At 40.3% G+C, this 17140-nt stretch overlaps 1 protein-coding gene across 1 annotated transcript in view; it reads right to left on the reverse strand.

Annotated features, from left to right (window-relative positions):
- The window catches only part of TFAP2D (transcription factor AP-2 delta), a 46852-nt gene that overhangs the window by 21757 nt on the left and 7955 nt on the right, over positions 1 to 17140 (reverse strand). The window contains exons 3-4 of the mRNA XM_057379117.1: positions 9119 to 9284; positions 6277 to 6395 (exon numbers count right to left, since the gene is read on the reverse strand). Of these exons, the coding sequence (XP_057235100.1) occupies positions 6277 to 6395; positions 9119 to 9284 (285 nt within the window). The remainder of the gene's footprint in view (positions 1 to 6276; positions 6396 to 9118; positions 9285 to 17140) is intronic.

The following is a 17140-nucleotide window of genomic DNA, read 5'->3' on the forward strand; positions in this document are numbered from 1 at the left end:
GTTTGTTTTCCAGAGTGTTTTAGTGCCATCAGGAGAGGTGGCACTGAACTCTGGCTCTTTGAAGTCCAAAAGGCTGATGCTGTTAGCAGGGATGAAGGACATGTAATTCCTCCCTTTGAGAACATCTGCAGTGCAATTCATCAGATTAAATGTCARTGTTGATGTCTGACTTAATGCTTTCAAGTCCATGGAGTCAAACTAGCCCTTGTAGCATGTATCATACTACACAGGAGTAGAAGGGAAAAGGGAATCGGAGGAATTATGGAAAGTCTAGATTAGAAGGGAACTCAGGAAATCACCTTCTGCTGAAAGCATTGCCTTGATGAGGTTAATCAAGGCTTTTCCAAGCCTAGTCTGGAATATTTCTAACTATGGAGATTCCACAGCTGTTCTGAGCAACATAATAAAACATTTAAATATTAATTTAATTTCATTTAATCATTAAATTAAATCATTAAACACCCAGAAGTGGTTGATTTCTCCCTTTTTACTACAACCTGACATGAGAAGACAGGTACAAATGCACTGAAGAAGGTGAGATGAATTCCATCCCCAGCAAGACTTGCTCGGCACAGGCTTGGCTGAGCCAAGGAAGAGSAGAACTTCCATGGAAACAGGAGTTCAGTGCCAGGGACACCACGAGGAACAAGAGACTGCATTCMCTGACCTCTATTCCAACTCCATTCTCTCCCTTTTCAGGTTTTATTGTCTCCCCTTCTACCACTGGGGTTTTTACTGGACGAACACTTTTTTTGATTCCACAAGCAAATACTTTATTGTGTGTTTATCTGGCCCAGTTTATTCAGGTACTGACAAAATCCATGCACCACTCCCAGGCAGTCTGTTTGCTACACCAGCCAGCAAAAACATCTGCAGCTGTAACCAACTTCACAGCAAAAACTGAAGATTATAGGCAAAATCATCTGCCTCCTTTTTTTTTTTTTTTTTTTTTTCCACATGATTTCCAGTATTCCTAAAAAGAAGGAAGCAATCAGTATATCTGAGTTGAAATGAAAGGAGAAATGGTTTCCATTTAGTTTACATCTTCTAGGAAAGTAAAATAAATTTTCAGAAAACAGAATGGATTTCAGTGATAAGTTAACAGAATTAACAGACATATAGATGACTGATTGCTTCGTATTTCAAACATCTATCCTCATGGAAGGGAAAAAAAAATTAAGCCATAGCTTTTAAATTTCTGTGGAGCTGTTTCAAAATGTCTATTTTAGATCCACTTTTACTCTTCCTTAAATAAAGACTTACAGAGTAAATCAGTTGCAGAAGTGCACCAGCTTCTTCTTTTCAACTAAATTCCATTAAAATACTTGATAGGTTTCTCTTCATTCCAGCATGGAAAGAAAATAAAAATCAAACCCTTTGAAGCTGTCATTGGGTGTAATTGCAATTCTCCAGACAGCTCCATCATGGTCCCAGTCAGTCCCAGTAAAAATACAAGGAATGTAGACAGCAAAGAATTTAAACATTTAGCCATTGGAAAAGTCTTGGTTTCTTCAAGAGAGCAGAGTTTTCTGTGATGGAATGTAGGCATTCATTTAACATGATCAACAGCTAAGTGACTGAAAYGTGAATGTTTTCACTCACTCTTAGAGAAAAGGGAATGAAAACGTGAATTACCGTTCAAACTTGTATTTACAAAGATGAATTATATTATTTGCTAGACTTGAGAAAATTATACTAAACTGTTCTGATGATCTGAGAAAATTATTCAAAATTATAAAACCTGTCTGGAGCTGGGATTGTGATTGAATGTTAATGGTAATGAAGATATAAAACCATGAGCAAAAAGAAACAAAATTAATTATTTCTTTGTGGATATAGATAAATAAAAACGTAGATATGCAAATTTAATGATTGTTTTAAATGAAAGAATAACGAAAATTTTTAAAATTAAAATTGAAAATATTTTTTGCTGGAAATGGAAAACTGATGTACATTACAAATTCACATTAGTGTTATGCATATTTATTCATATAATCATGCATATGCTGTGAGGAGTAGGCATCCAGAATTATAACTACAAATTTTAAATTAAAATAAAAATTTGTACATGAGAACACCCTGCAGAACATAATTTTCCATATCTAATCGCTGAGCAAAGATGTCATTTTAAACCAGGACCAAATGATGATTTGATTTTTAGAAGTGGATTGTGAAATAATATTTTTTGTGAATAGAGGTCACTTGGATTTCTGTATGGTAGGATTAAGTCTGCTTAGTGGGGAAAGCAGTTTATACAAAACTTTCTTTTCCTATAGCATAATTCGGACAAATATTTATTTTGGGAGAAAATGTGTAAATGTYGGGATTGTGGATGAACCATCCTTTTTACTTTTACTTTAGATTTGCCATCTTGTGCATAGTTGTTATTTACATCAGGGGCAGGAATCATTACAAAGGTAAAACCCCCTAAAATTCCTGACTTTCATAGTTCGTTGACTTTAGTTTCGATTTAAACTCAATCTAACCCCAAATTTCTCTTTGTGTTTCCTCCTGAAGAGAAAAGATTTTGGGMATCTTGGACTCTTCCTAAACCCATCCCGGGGCTCTGCAGCTCTTGGCAGCGCTGCCTCTCCTCTGYMATTTGACGATTGACCARAGCGCTTCGCTYGATGCAAAAGGACATYTKCAGGAGCAGAACCGGCAGTGACAGCCCTGAAAATCCTCGGTGGGGACAGCAGCCGAGTACCTTGAAAGGTTTCGGTGCAGGGAGCGGTGCGAGACTCCCCCGGGKCCGGCAGAGCGGGAGATGCTCCGGTGCGCAGCGAAGGCACAGCTTTGTCCCCACCAGAGGGACATTCGGCATCTGAACYTCCCACTCGCTCCTCGCCTGTGCCTCCTCCTCTGCTCAACCCAGCCGAGATGTTACTCAGGGGGAGGAGGGACAGGCGGGAGGTGGAAGGAAAGTTTATTCTATTTGTAGGGTGAGAAGGGAGGAGGAACAAGTGGAAGGTTATTTAAACAAAGGCTGGTGGGGGAGAAGTGTGACAGTTGAGAGCACGATGAAAAAAGAAACCACTGACCTATTTTTCTCAAGAGGTTTGGTCCCCAAATGATGAATACTATTAATTCTGTGTCGAGGAAATTTAGTGTCTTAATCAGGTTTGACAGAAAAACAAACTCTAGGTACTTTTGTAAGTTTTTCTTTTTAATTTTTTTTTTTTTAATCTGATGGTTTTAAAATTGTTCCACACTGCTTTTACCTGCACCTGCAATCACATCTATGTTTTGTTTCTACCTTATAAGTGACCCATTTAAACAAAAGGGGACATCTCCCCTCTTTTCACGCCCTTCCTTGCTCCCGCTGGACAGGCTTTTGACTCTTTTGAGCCCGCAGTAAATCTTATCCTTGGAAATACTGGCATTGAATGGAGGAGCCTTTATTTTATAGCTAAGATGCAGGAATTTTCATTTCGGGGCTCGTAAGAAAAATRACCTTTCCCTCCATCTAGTCCAGGCACTAGAGGGCATCCCTCACCTACAGGTTACAGAAAGATGTGTCCCCAAACTGCTCAGGAGAGCCCTGCGACACTGATTTCATTCTCCCTGTCCGCCTTTCCACTSGTTGTGCTGATTTATGTGGATGACAAAAGGAACAGGACTGATCTGTCCTACAATTCCTGCTTTGGGAGGCATCTCTRCCAAAGAAACTAAAGGTGCAACCTGACCAAGCCAACAATAAACATCCAGCAAAGAAGCTGAACTCCAAAAGAAAGAAATTTGCAGAAATCAAAAATTTTCATAAATTCTGGACCTTCATGCGACAGCCACAGCCTAGAAATAAATTGTAGTTCCTCACAGAGCTCAGCAGAACACCCCAAAACTCAATGATTTTTAACATGTTTTAGAGGAAGAGAAGTGTTAGTTATGTCAGAGACTTCTGACATGGTTTTGGTCAAGAAACATAATATGCAACTAATTTTGCCTTATCTTACATCACACAGATAYTCAAGAGGTTGGACACATTCCTACCTTACAGAGATATCAAAACCYCTAGATATTGAGGACTGTGAAAACCTTTAATAATAATGAATTTAGAACCATCCAAAGAAGTCAAGAATGATACAATCCTGGGTCTTTATGAGAGATACTTTGGAGATTTTAGAGATTTAGTAAGATGAACAAATTATGAATTTAATTTCCATACTGAAATTAATACTTTTTCCACAGAAAAAGCTAATACTTTGCATTCTCTATGGATTCTCTTAAATACAGTATAAGACTGTGTCCTTCCTTTTTTGCCTCCTCCAGCAGCAGGAACCATTGAAGGATGGGTTTCCTTCAAGAAATTGTGCTATAAATTAGTTCCACCTGGAACTAATTTATTCCACCTGGAATATCTGCCCAGTGAGCACTGCTTAGTTTGACCCAGGATTGGTTAAACAGACAGAAAATGAACTTCACTTTGTTTTCTGTTTGAATGTTACTGTGGTAGTGCCTTCCTAAAAATTCCAGCAGATAAAATTCATGATTAGCCTATCCAGGAGAAAAAGGTCTCTGCCAAAGTGAGCTCTACCACCTCATCATTTATTTCTAGGACTCACAGCAAGGCAGTCTGAGAAGAGAAGCAACACCACAGGCTTGGTATCAGGTTTGCTGCTGACTTTGAATAAAGGAACTCCATTCCTGGGAAACAGGAATCTAATCCTGCCTTAGAGTAAAGGCACTCAAACATCCATCCCAGAGCAGCAGTTATCAGAGAGCTACCTCCCTCTCAGTATCTTCTGATGAATGAGTAACTGGTCACACACAATCCCAGAATCGTGGAATTGGCTGGGTAGGACAGAATTTTGAAGTTTATCACATTCCATCCCCCTGMYATGGGCAGGGACACCTTCCACCATSYCAGGTTGCTCCAAKCCCWGTCCAGCCTSGTCTTGGACACTTCCAGGGATCCAGGAGCAGCCACAGCTTCTCTGGGCACCCTGTGCCAGGGCCTCACCCCTCTCACAGGGAAGAATTCCTTCCCAATATCCCATCTAAACCTACCCTGTTTCAGCTTTCAGCATAAAGCCATTGTTCTGTTTACTAATAAAAACCACATCTGTGTTTATTCCTCCCTGACCAGAGATGTCTGAAGGACTGTGAGAGTGGAAACAGCCCTTGCTCCTCTGACCTGGTACCTTCTCTAAGACTGTAATTCCATCAGAGCTTCCTCTTGCAGGCAGGTGTGATTTGGGCACACCTGTATTTCAGAGCAGCCCTGTTGTAGTTCTTTGTGCTCAGTGGCCCAGAAAAATCTCAATTCCTTTGTCAYGGATGCTGAAAACCTCCARTGTTGAGGATTCAATGYTATTTCTGCCTTGAAGAGTCTCCAYCCTTTGAGATAATAGAAAACTCAGTAGATAAASTCCTGAGCAAGCTCTTCTAATTGACCTTGCTTTGAGCAGGAGGATTGGCCTGGGAGATCACCAGAGGTGTCTTCAGCCTCAACCCCTCTGTAATTCTGTGATTCTGTGGTAATACGTGCTGAGACCTCAGCCTCCATGCCTAGATCTGTGTGGACCTTTCAGGTTACCATCGTGGAAGGTATTGACCTTTAGGATGAGCTGAGTTCTCTCAGCATCAAGGAGGAGGGATCTGAAATTCCCAGAGCTGCTCCTCGCAGCCAGACAACAAACTGGGTACTTAGTGGATTCACCCAGAATAGAAGAGAKGCAGGTAGAGTTTCTTCCCTTTGCCTGAGGGGTTTGAACCTGCATCTCCCAGCTGAAGGTTTGAAGAGCCTGGCAGTATTTGGTGAATGATATTTAAACAACAAATAAAGGCCAAGGAAGTATCTCCTGGGCCTGTCTAGATATTATCTGAAAACAGATTTCATTCATTTATGTGTGTGGGGAAAAAGCTTGTCTAAATATTATGCTTTCTTATGGGAGGAAAAAAAAAAATCATCACATTTTTGGATCAGCTCCAGGAAATTCACAAGTTTAAAAAAAAAAATAAAAAAGAGGAGGATAAACAAACCTACTTATAGAGTTGGTATAAGACATTCATCTCTCTCACAAGAGCACTCAGATGATCGATTTGCAAGCACAAATCAATGCTGAGGAAACTGCAGGACCAGGCCACTTGCTGGGGGCCAAGAAATCTCAGAGTGAGCTTCCATTTTGCCACTCTCTCTGTCTGTGGCTTTAGGCAAGTCAGATCTCTTTATACAAAATATAGATTATGGAATTTAACCCTATGGCTGAAAGAAGATTGCATACAATGGAACATTTTAATTATGGTTATATTATATTGCAATATTAGAGACCCTACCTTCTACCAAGGAAGTCAAGAGTGTGACATTTGCTGCTTTTCTTCTTCCTGCAGGCAAATTCAGTCCCAGTCTGTCTAATTTTTCTCTCAAGCAACGTCCTCCATTCTTGGATTTTGCTCTATCAAGAGAGAACATCAGGAAAGAGAGACATTTGTCATTATTCTGCATATTTTCCCCMTCTTAATATGAGCCTGGAAACTGTACACACTTTGTTGACAAATATGTGGGGTAATGCCTGCCATAGTGAAAACAATGGGAGATATTTCAGAGCTGTACAATGGGAAATATTTCAGAGCTGTACTCTTAAAGTTCTGCTTGCTCTATGTGATTCTTTAACATTTTTCTTTGACAGAGTTAAACATTTTAATGCCTGTCAGGGGGGTCAACAAATCTTCAAGCAGCTTTGCACCTAGTGGAGCCCAAGCATCCTGATTTGGGCACAGAGCCTGGGATTACAGTGGCTAAATGTAAATATTGACAGTGCAAACACTTATATCTGATTTAGCCAAGTCAGGTTCCAAAGACATTGTCCAAAGTCATTGTCCAAAGACAAATTAGAGAGAAACGTGACCTACTAGAATCAGATTAAACAGATATCTACAATGAGTGAACTTCACTTATCCAGATTTTCTGATGATTAAAGGAAGTCAAACAACTACTTAAATATAAATGTCTATGTGGAACCCAGCTCTAACCATCCCTCTATAATTTATGTAGAGGCCTGGGTACTCAAAAATGTTKCCTACAAAGCCAAAAACTCACAAGGAAGAAGGACAAAGCGATAAGAAATATTGAAGCTCAAATTTCAGCCATCACTGGTTATCTGTGCCCCTATGCCAAACACCTCCATCCCTTTGTTCTCACAAAATGGGTTCTGGTGTGTCCCAGTGCTGCTTTTCTGCTGCACCTCWGTGTTTGAAGTATTTGAGACACATCCACTTATGCAGCAGACACAGGTTCAAATTCYCCCTCAGCCTGAGGGAATTTCAACCTGCGTCTTTCAGACAGATGCTGYAGCCAGCTGACAGCAAATAACTAATGTTAAAATGCTTAAACAATGAGTAAAGCAGTGACTGGAACCCAGGTATCTCCCATCCCAAATAAATGACCTGTCCATTAATTAGATAAGAGCGTGCACCTTTGCTTTTTGTACAACAAATGCATAAGTAACCCCAAATGAGATTGAGAGACCCTCAGMTTAGAAAAAGTAGTCACTGGGTAGTAAAAATAATTAACTAAATATTTTGAGGTTCAGGTTCTTCAAGTTCCTTCAGGCAGAGGAAAGAAGCAAAACATGAAACACCACCATCTGAATATCTGCTTTTGTGCATTAAGAAATTCCTCAACTTTGGCCACATTGYTTGTCAGGAAACGTCTTCTGAGAAGAATTCTTTTCTTTATTCTGAAGAACACTATTCCCAAGGCAAGCTGTTKGGGAAAATAGGTGACCAGTGACTACTGACAGCATGTAAAACCAGCTCTTCTGGGTCTCAGGCAAACAATCAATGATATTTTGTTTTCCTACATGTTTTCTGGTCAAATACAGAGTGTTGGAGCCTGTTCTCAGCTACAAACCAGCCAAATCTGTTCAATTGCACCCCCTGATTCATAAAACTGAATTAGCACATCCAAACTGCAGACTGAGAGAAGTCCTTGGCTTTTGCAAATTCCTGAACCACGCCCAGGGTTAATTTGGGAGAGGAGATATTTAGTCTGGGTCAAAAAMCTGTGGGGATCATTCAAGCATTTTAACAGAGAAGTGAGCCCCACTTTCAAGCTGATGCCCTTGAATTCTCAAAAGCTTGCACTGTATTGATGAAATCTGTAACCATGAGTATTTAAAGTGAACATTAGCTGAAGGTTTCTCCAGGATGAAGCAAATAGAGGGGGAAATTTTGGCGGGTGTCGATTTTGGATTTCAATGCAGAGACATTTAAATGGGGCTTGTACCTTGAAAACAATTAATGATCCACAGCAATTATTCTCCAAGATGGCTCAAGACAGCTCTTGAAYGCCTGCATCTCTCAGGCTGGTTAAAATGACTTTCAGAATAAGCACGAGGATCAGTGTGGCCTTCAGTGCCAGCAGTGAAATAGCCGATGACTTCCCAGCTCGTTTTGATCAAAGGGTGTTCAGGCAGCTGATGCCATCTGAGCTGACGCCTCAGGGACACCACGACTTAGATATGCCTGGCTGAATTACTGAATTACAGTTGTCTCATAGTTTTCCTCTTGCAGTGTGAGGCACAGCCTGCCCTTTTCCTTCCTTCTGTTCCTGCTCTCTGCAGGTGTCTGCYCTGGTCAGTGAAGGGTCAGAGGCAAAACTTCACCTAATTATTTGCTTCTCCTCCAGTATCTCACAACAAGAAAAGGAAAACCAGCTTATTCTGGCTTTTCTGTGCTCAAAAGACATGCAAAGAAAGGAAGAAAAAGACATCCCTACACATCTATTTTTGTTTTTTTTGTTGAGCAAGGGCTGTAACAACACTCAGTAAAACAATTTGCTTTGAGATAGTATCTCAGCAAGAAGCCAGATTTGTAACTCTGGTGGATTTTTCCACATATTTAAAGTATTTTTTATTCACTCAAAACAAGGCAAAGCAACATCTGTCCATGCCTGATGAGTAACTGAACAGAGGAGGTAAAAAAAACCCAGTTTGATGAAAAGTGCAAACTTTCTAATTTGTTGAAAATTCTCCAGTGCTCCCTCCCCATCCTTCTTCTGTTTCCCCCGAGTATGACCACCCATCCAAGCAGGGAAAAAAAAAAGCAAATTTGTTGAAAATAAAAAAAAAAAAATTACAGCATTGTCTAGGAGTTRTTATTCTCACCTTCAACTTACCTTCTCAAAATACCTCCCAGGAGGGAGGCGTTGAGGCATTCTGGTGGTGAAAGGCGCCTCTTGACCTCTGCAATGGTCACTTTGTACTTGGAAGTGGAGCTGAGCAGGGACAAGCGACCAGGAACAGAGCAGAACAGGTCGGTGGGGTTGACAACACAGGTGCCACCTATGAAATAAAGGAAATATTAAAGTGGGGRAAACATCATCTGCTGTGTTTCGACAAACTCTCATGGTTTGTTGAAACAGTGAAGAGAAATTCTGTTGTTTACTTGCGGTTGGTTTTGTTTGGGTTTGGTTTTTCTTGAGTTGTGTTTAGTTTGTCTTTTCATAATATTTTTGTTTTGAGAAAAATAAATGTGTTGAAATATCAGGGTGGGAAGAGTGAATTATTAGTTCTCATATGTTTTATGGTCAAAGTACACCGTTGTGGCTATTTGATATAATTTGATTTCATGCTCTGAAAAAGTTACTAATTATCTCTAAGGCCTCTTCAGTCTCATGTGATTAACAAAATAAAATTGAGCCCTCATTCACAATTTGAAAAAACACAGTGTGTGAACAATTTAGGATGCTGGTGCTAATGAGAARTGTTGATTTTCTCGTAGCAGTATTTAGGATTATGAAGATGCAAGAGCACTATGGGTTTGCGGTGATTTGCAGCAGGAACAGCTTTCCACACCTTTGAACTCATAAATTCCCTCCAAAGTTGGGTCAAATCCTCAGCTGATATTAACGATTGAAATCTATTGAGCTACATCAGTTTATCTCAGGTTAGTTCTGCAATTGTTTATTTCTTGAGAGTGGCAATTACTTGGCCTGGGTCTAAAACTGCTGAATGATCACCAAATCTTTCAGTCAAGGCTGTGATCAATAACTCCTCAGGCAAAACCGAGCTTTTAACTTWAAGTTAATATGAGAGAGAGAAAGAGAGAAAACTTTCTTTGCAACTGATCCAAGAGAGTAGAACAAATTCTGGGGAAAAAAAAAATCTTGAGGACTAACATATTTTATCAGCAAGCACAAAACACTTTTCTTTGACCTGCCTTCTCCAACCTGACTACAATAAAAAATTCTGTGGAAGAAATAAATCTTATCACTGCATGYACTATTCTTCCCTGGGGGAAAGATGAGAAAAAAAAAAGAATGAGCTGCATATGACAGTGATATAAAATATCATATAATTCAATGCACTACTAGAAGGAGTTCATATGGTTTATGTGAGGATGATGATATAAAGACCTTCTTAGAGAGGAATTAATCTGTGCTCATCCTTCATGCTTAAAGGAAACATACTGTATCTTTTAAGATACCCTGATAATTTCTTTTTTTCCTATGAATACCTTAATATTTTTTAACTACAAGAGCTCACTTTGTTATATTAAAAAAATTAGTTTCTAATCTAAATTCTATAATAAGTTTAGAAGAATAGAATAGAATAGAATAGAATAGAATAGAATAGAATAGAATAGAATAGAATAGAATAGAATAGAATATTTTTTAAAAGCTCACTTTAAACAAGGTCGTACACCTTTTTCATTATCATCTTACACATGCAGTTCCTCTAAAAATTAAGGTGACTCTGTTCCACTTCCCACAGAGACAGACTGAAGGGTGAACCTTCATTAAATGCAGACTATTGCTTGCTTACATAAGGCAAACAGAATTTCTTTCCAAATATTTCAGCTCTTGAAGGTATATTTAAACATTTGTGCTGACAGCAACACCAGAAAAGAACATCTCTTGGTATCAATCCCAGATGGGTGAGATCCTGACTCAGTACAGCAGGGTATTTTATGGCTTCTAATTATGTTCCAGGGCAGATATTAGTGTCCACTTCTTAGACAGGATATAGAGACAAATCGTGCATCACCAAAATACAGACACATCAAGGGCACTGATGCACATTTTTACGCAGCTCAAAGCTACAATTAATGAGCTCATACACTCAAACACAAAAATCTGGCGCTGCACGCCTGAAATAATTTTGGGTCTGTGTTGTTTTGGTGTTTGGGTTTTCTTCGGTGGGATTTTTTTTCCCCCAGAAACCTGTAAATATTTTCAAGCAACGCTTTTAAACTTCTGGTCTGTCAGGTACATTTGTGAAGAGCGTTAACACTGAGTAGAACTGTTTGTTTGGCATCTGCCACACAATGCATATACACACGTGTATATATATATACGTGTCAAGAAAACAGTAGCGCTGTGTACATATTTATTTACTTCAATGAGTCTGTAGATTTTATAACGAGTGAGACTGTACTGAAATCAGTGTCATATTAAAGTTCATCTCCTTGCCAGGTTAAGCCAGTATGTGCACCCTTTATGCCAGATAAATAATTGTTCCTTTAATCCAAAAACCTGTTACCCTGCAGCTGCTCCTACCCTAACCAGAATTTACTGGAACACTTCTCATTACTATTTAGTAGAAAGTTGCTTACAGCCTAAAATGTTTTAAAATATCCTGCCTAAGCAACGTGATCTAAAACAAAGCAATTCCAGGTAAGCCATGTGTGGGTTAAAAGCAAAAGAAAACAGCAAGTCTAGGTCATTTGCTTTCCAGAATCAAGAGGAACAAGTAGCAAATTACAAGAAGGTAAAATCTATTGCATATAATTATTTCACTCTATTAATTATTCATTGACACAGCAACATAGAGCGGTGTGGTGCTTTCTAGATGAAGATATGTCTTTGTCAYAAACTGTATGCATTTTTGAAGGCATGAATTTCCTGCCCACAAACAYCTCTTTGGAGAGGAGATGGATGAAACCTGGCCTTTACACCATGGGGTAAACAGAAAAAAAGAATTTTTTCTGCTGGAAAGAGGGAGGAAAGGAGAAGGGCAACCACACAGGAAAAAGAAAGATTAAGTTTCTTGCCAAACACACATACTTCAGTGTGTTCTTTCCTTCCTCCTGATCATGTGTTAGAGTGGACAAATGATTTTGTGAAGCAGCTTAACATGAAGACCAAAAGATATGTTTTAAATTGCAATAATCAACAACGGCAACAAACAGCTTTTTTCCCCCATCAACACAATGTCACTGCAGGTGCTGTTGGAAAAGTCAATCCTCACTTAATGGTTGAGACAATTTTATCATAACAGAGTATTTGAGAGGTGGGATGCTAAGACGCCAGCAGAAGAAGCAGAAAAAATGCTTTCAAAAATAGAGTGGAAATAATGCCTTTTGTGCGTCCAGCATTTCAACCTGGATATCTCTATTCCTCTTATCACCTTTTACTGACTTTGGAAATTTTTACAGACTAGCTTCTGGTGCCAGAACTTACAAAACCCCCTCAGCTCATTGAATGAAGAGCCCACATGCAGGAACAGCAAAGTKATGTGCCCACAAGTGCATGAAGAAGGGAAAGCTGTGGCTGTTGCACCCTGACTCGTTATCCATGGCATTCATCCCTACAGCAAAGCCAGGAAGAGGAGAGCCGTCAGTCTTACAGATTATCCAGCCTCAGCAATTTTGTGCTCTGAGTACCATGTGAAATGAGCCTGTGAATGTAAAGAAAATTCCTTTTAGGACAACTGTTTATTCCCATAGGGATGTGATGACATGGTCTGGTCTGACTTCCTCTGTTGCTGTTAGATACTATTTTGGAGATGACTGTAAATGGTGAAGTCGTGCTCTTACAGCCACAGAGGTCAGAAAACACAGGCAGGACAACATTTAGATGAAGGGACAATTATATTATATATTGCAACTGATTAGGGGGWAAAAAAGRAAGAAGGGAATCTTTCAGGTACTCAATCYCTTCTTTAGGGCTTCTCTTTTATCCACCTGTCTTTAACTTCTTTATTCATGACAGAGTTTTACTCTCTGATCTGTCATCATCATGTTGATTTCAATAAATATGGTTGGTCACAAGACAAAAATGGRTGGGAAAGAGAGATGTTTTGTGTAGCTGACCTCATCTAGGTGAAAGAGGACCCAAAACTGCCGTATACTGAATCCCCAAATCACCTGAAGAGATTATATATAACYTGACTGAGTCAAAAATGCTCCTGCTCACTGCAAAGGGTTGGACTAGATGACCTTTAAAGGTCTCTTCCAACAAAAAGTATTCTATGATTCTAATCTATTATTATTTTCAAGTGGCCTGAGGCATAGGAGTGACAAAAGACTGAGCTCTTTTTTGTTAGTTTACTTTGGGGGACGAATCCTTTTCTTTCTCACTGACTGGTTCATGTTCAACACAATGTCCTCCTTCATGCAAACTCTGCTTTTGCTTTGTTTCCCAAACCCAGTACGAACAAAAGTTGTGATACTGGAAAAGGTAATCTGAGCAAACATCGGGAGAGTATTTTCCCTTCCTTATTCCTGTCTCCCCATCAAATAGCACATGTCAGTACAAAATGCCAACACAAGCTGATGATGGGTTGTGCAGATGACAGCAGGGAGAACATGCTCTACCCCACCAGCTTTGTCAACACAATGAAAAAAACCCCAATAACGCATGTGGCAAGAAGAGCTTGGTGTATTTTGGTTGTAGGGTCCCTTTGTAAGATGAAGAGAACAATAGGATGGCTGGGCTATGGTGGTTTATTCTGATTTAGTTACTCAGGCACCTGCTGAAATTCAAGGCTGCCTGGCATCAGAGTTAAAGATTTGTACATCCTTTCATTGATAAAACCAATACTCTGATATATTTTTTTATACTTTTCATAAGCAATGTTTTTTGTTTATGAGGMATGAGAGAAATATCCATGTCACTAGATAATTTTAAAATTTAAATACTTTTTTTTTCAAATATGTGTCTATAATTTTGTACAGAGACACACATCCTTACACTCTGCAAGGTCATTTTTATTTGTTAATTGTAACAGTCATAATACCATGCGTATTTTATATTCACTCAAGATGGCATAGTCCCTTTCTCCAAGATATTCACCTGTAAATGTCATGCACCTAAGTAAGGAAACATCATAATACAGTGGTGACAACGGTGCAGAAGTGCTGCTTATTTTGTTTTTCAGGATATAGATGTTTGTGTACTTGTGTACATTATTAAGTATAAGCATGCCTGAATGTCAACAGCTTGATCTTATATAAAATATTAATAGCATGCTATGCTTTTTATTAGTCTATTATTTATATCTACAGGTGATGTTTGTGGGAGTCTCCAGCTCACAGTGTATTTTCTGCCCTGTGCTGAAATTCTGGCAAGTTTAGAGTACGCTACAAAATGAAGACATTAGAATCTGCTGCTCCTTAGATTTTTCTACCCCTATCATGCAGCAAATGTAAGCAAGCATTTATCAGCACAGAGTTATCAGTACTGCTTAATCCCATTTTCAGTTCCAAAAGGTTTATGAGCAATTTAAACTGTTCTCCAAATTATCCTCACATGACCCAGTCATTAATACCAGGAGCTAAATATTCAAAAGACTAAACCTCATCTACATTTGTCAGGAAAAACAGAAAGTACTTTCTTTTTTTCCATTATTCTTTTGGTTTCATTTAAGTTAACAAACTTTGCATCACATTGGTAGCCACATAAAACAGCTCATTCCATGAAAAAATTCTGAGATGTCCCTCACTACAATGTTCATGCCAAGAAAACAAAGACATGCCTGCATGCACAGAACATGAGGAGTTTTTAARTATAAACCAAAAGACTCAGTAAGAGTAGGGGTATCACCAACAGTTTTTAAGAACACCTCTTTCTTACATTGCATTTTTAAGGATATTAAGAGCGGTAAGAGTTTTAACTGTAAACAATGTTAAAAAAATAGCTTGGGAGAAGCAAGGTGGACAACAGAATRATACAGATAAGGGGGATTTTTACAGGAAACAAACTTTAAAGATTGTATGAACATATGAAAGAATCTCGTGCACCCAGGACCAGCCCTCCATTATCGAGGTGTATCAGCACTGACACAGGAGAACTTCTGCAGCTCCCGGGCTGAGGGATAAAATCCAAACCAGACCCAAAAGAAAAGACATTTCCTTCATTCCTCTTTCCTACACACAAGCCATAGGAACTAATCAGCACTTTCCAATGCCTCTCCAGGCCCTCCCTGCACCAGTGGCTTGGGAAAAACGCTGAGCACTGCTGGACAATGCCCATGACCCTGGGCTGGTTCCTGCAGGATGAAGGAAGGCTTGAGCAGATGTGGCTTGGGTGGGTGAAGGTTTGGTAAAGGTTTGAGGCTCTGTCCGAGGTGCCCCAGGAATGGGGCAGAGTGAGTGGTGTTGAAAGGGGAATCTGCCTCAGGAGCCCCACTCTGGTCATGTGTCATGTATGTGCTGTGTGTATGTTGTGTGTGAGTTTTGTGTATGTTGTGTGTAAGTTGTATGTATGTTGTGTGTAAGTTGTGTGTAGGTTGTGTGTAGGTTGTGTGTAAGTTGTGTGTATGTTGTATCTATGTTGTGTGTATGTTGTGTGTAAGTTGTGTGTTCACTTCTCATGTGTTCCTACACATTCTGCTCCCAGTGTGCCTGAGTTTATGGGATTCCAAGGGCAGCTCTGAATGTGCTGGCCCCAAAATCTCTGCTGAGGAGGGCAGAGCTAGGATGGTGCCGATCACGACAGCTCCAAGCAGAGCAAAGCGAGGTAGGAAAGATACAACACAMAATCCTACCCCATAAGGAATGGGGAGAAGCACAGAATCCCAAAAAAATGGGTGAGAACCCAGCCCAGGGACTTTACCACTTTTGTAGATCAGCGAGGAAAACAAACAAATGAAAAAAAAAAAAAAAAAAAAAAAAAAAAAAAAAAAAAAAAAAAAAAAAAATCCCCCCAAATCAACCAAACCTCAGACAAACAAAACCTCACCGAAAGTTCAAACCAAAATAAAACAAACCATCAAGTAAACAAACAAACAAAAATCTCTCAAAACCCAGCCTAATCTCTTCACCAAACTTCTGCCAAAGGTCTGACCGAGGCCAGGAGCGCTCCCGACCCGGCGGAGCTCTCGATGTCCGGGCAGAGCCCGTCAAACCCGCTGCTCAACCCMCTCCGTCCCCTTCCCCAGCCCCAAACTCCTGGCGAGCTGGAAGTCGCCGAATGATTTGGCTTTAGTCGTCTGGAGATTATCTCAGCTGGAGCCGCGAAAGCCATTAATTAAGCCAGCTATTTAGGATTTTAATGCGATTTAAATTGGCCCTTGGAACAGAAAAGAAAAGAAGAGAAAAGAAGAAGACAACAGCGCTAATGACAGCGCGTTAAGATCTGAACACAATGATGGGCTATTACAGCAGTCCCGAGGCTCTTGTAAGGTTCAGAAGAGCCGGGAAAAGGGAAGGAAAGGGCCAACAAAGGGAAGACAAGGAGGTGATCTGCCCTACCCTCGGTGGGCTGAAAGCTGGGCACGGGACACGGTCCAGACGCAAGGATGGATCCCCAACAGCCGCACCGAGTGCCGCTCTTCTCCTGGAGCTGTCGGAGGGGCTGGGACACCTGGAGAGGACACGGCCGGGCTCTGGGGAGGGGGTGCTGGGGCGGGTGGGGGTCCCCAGGCAATATTCGGGAATGGAGAGGACAAGGCTGGCCAAGGAACTCCAGTCGGGGATAAAAAGGTGAAGTGGGATAACTTAAAGATCTTTTTCAACCTAAATTCTTCTTTGGTTCTACGATTCTGTGTCCCAAGTGCCCGTTCCTTCACCCCGGCATGCCTGGGGAGGTGGTAACTCCCCAGCACCCTATTTTTTGCYCTTTGGTTTCCAGACAGAATAGCACTGGAGAAGATTCTCCTGGGGCGAGGTGCAAAGCCCTCAGCCCCTGCCTTCACCCGCCTCCTCCAACCTCCTGCCCAAAGCCTCATCCCTAATGACTGAGTCATTAGGAGGTAGTTTGGAGTGTCAAAAATYAAAATTAGAATGGGGAAGAGGAGAAAGACTCATCGAGTGCCTTCCAAATGAGAGGTGATACCACGACWAAGTACATAAAAGGCAGAGGCGAGAAAGGGGAGCGTCTTTCTCCAGATTTTATTGGTAGACTTTATGGTGACTGATGCTTGAGCTTTTAAGAAGAGGGTGGTTATTTTCTTTCTTTCTTTTTTCTTCGTCTTTT

This window comes from Malurus melanocephalus, unplaced genomic scaffold (assembly GCF_030028575.1).
Source record: "Malurus melanocephalus ecotype Western Australia unplaced genomic scaffold, MMel_1.1 scaffold_388, whole genome shotgun sequence".
NCBI lineage: Eukaryota > Metazoa > Chordata > Aves > Passeriformes > Maluridae > Malurus > Malurus melanocephalus.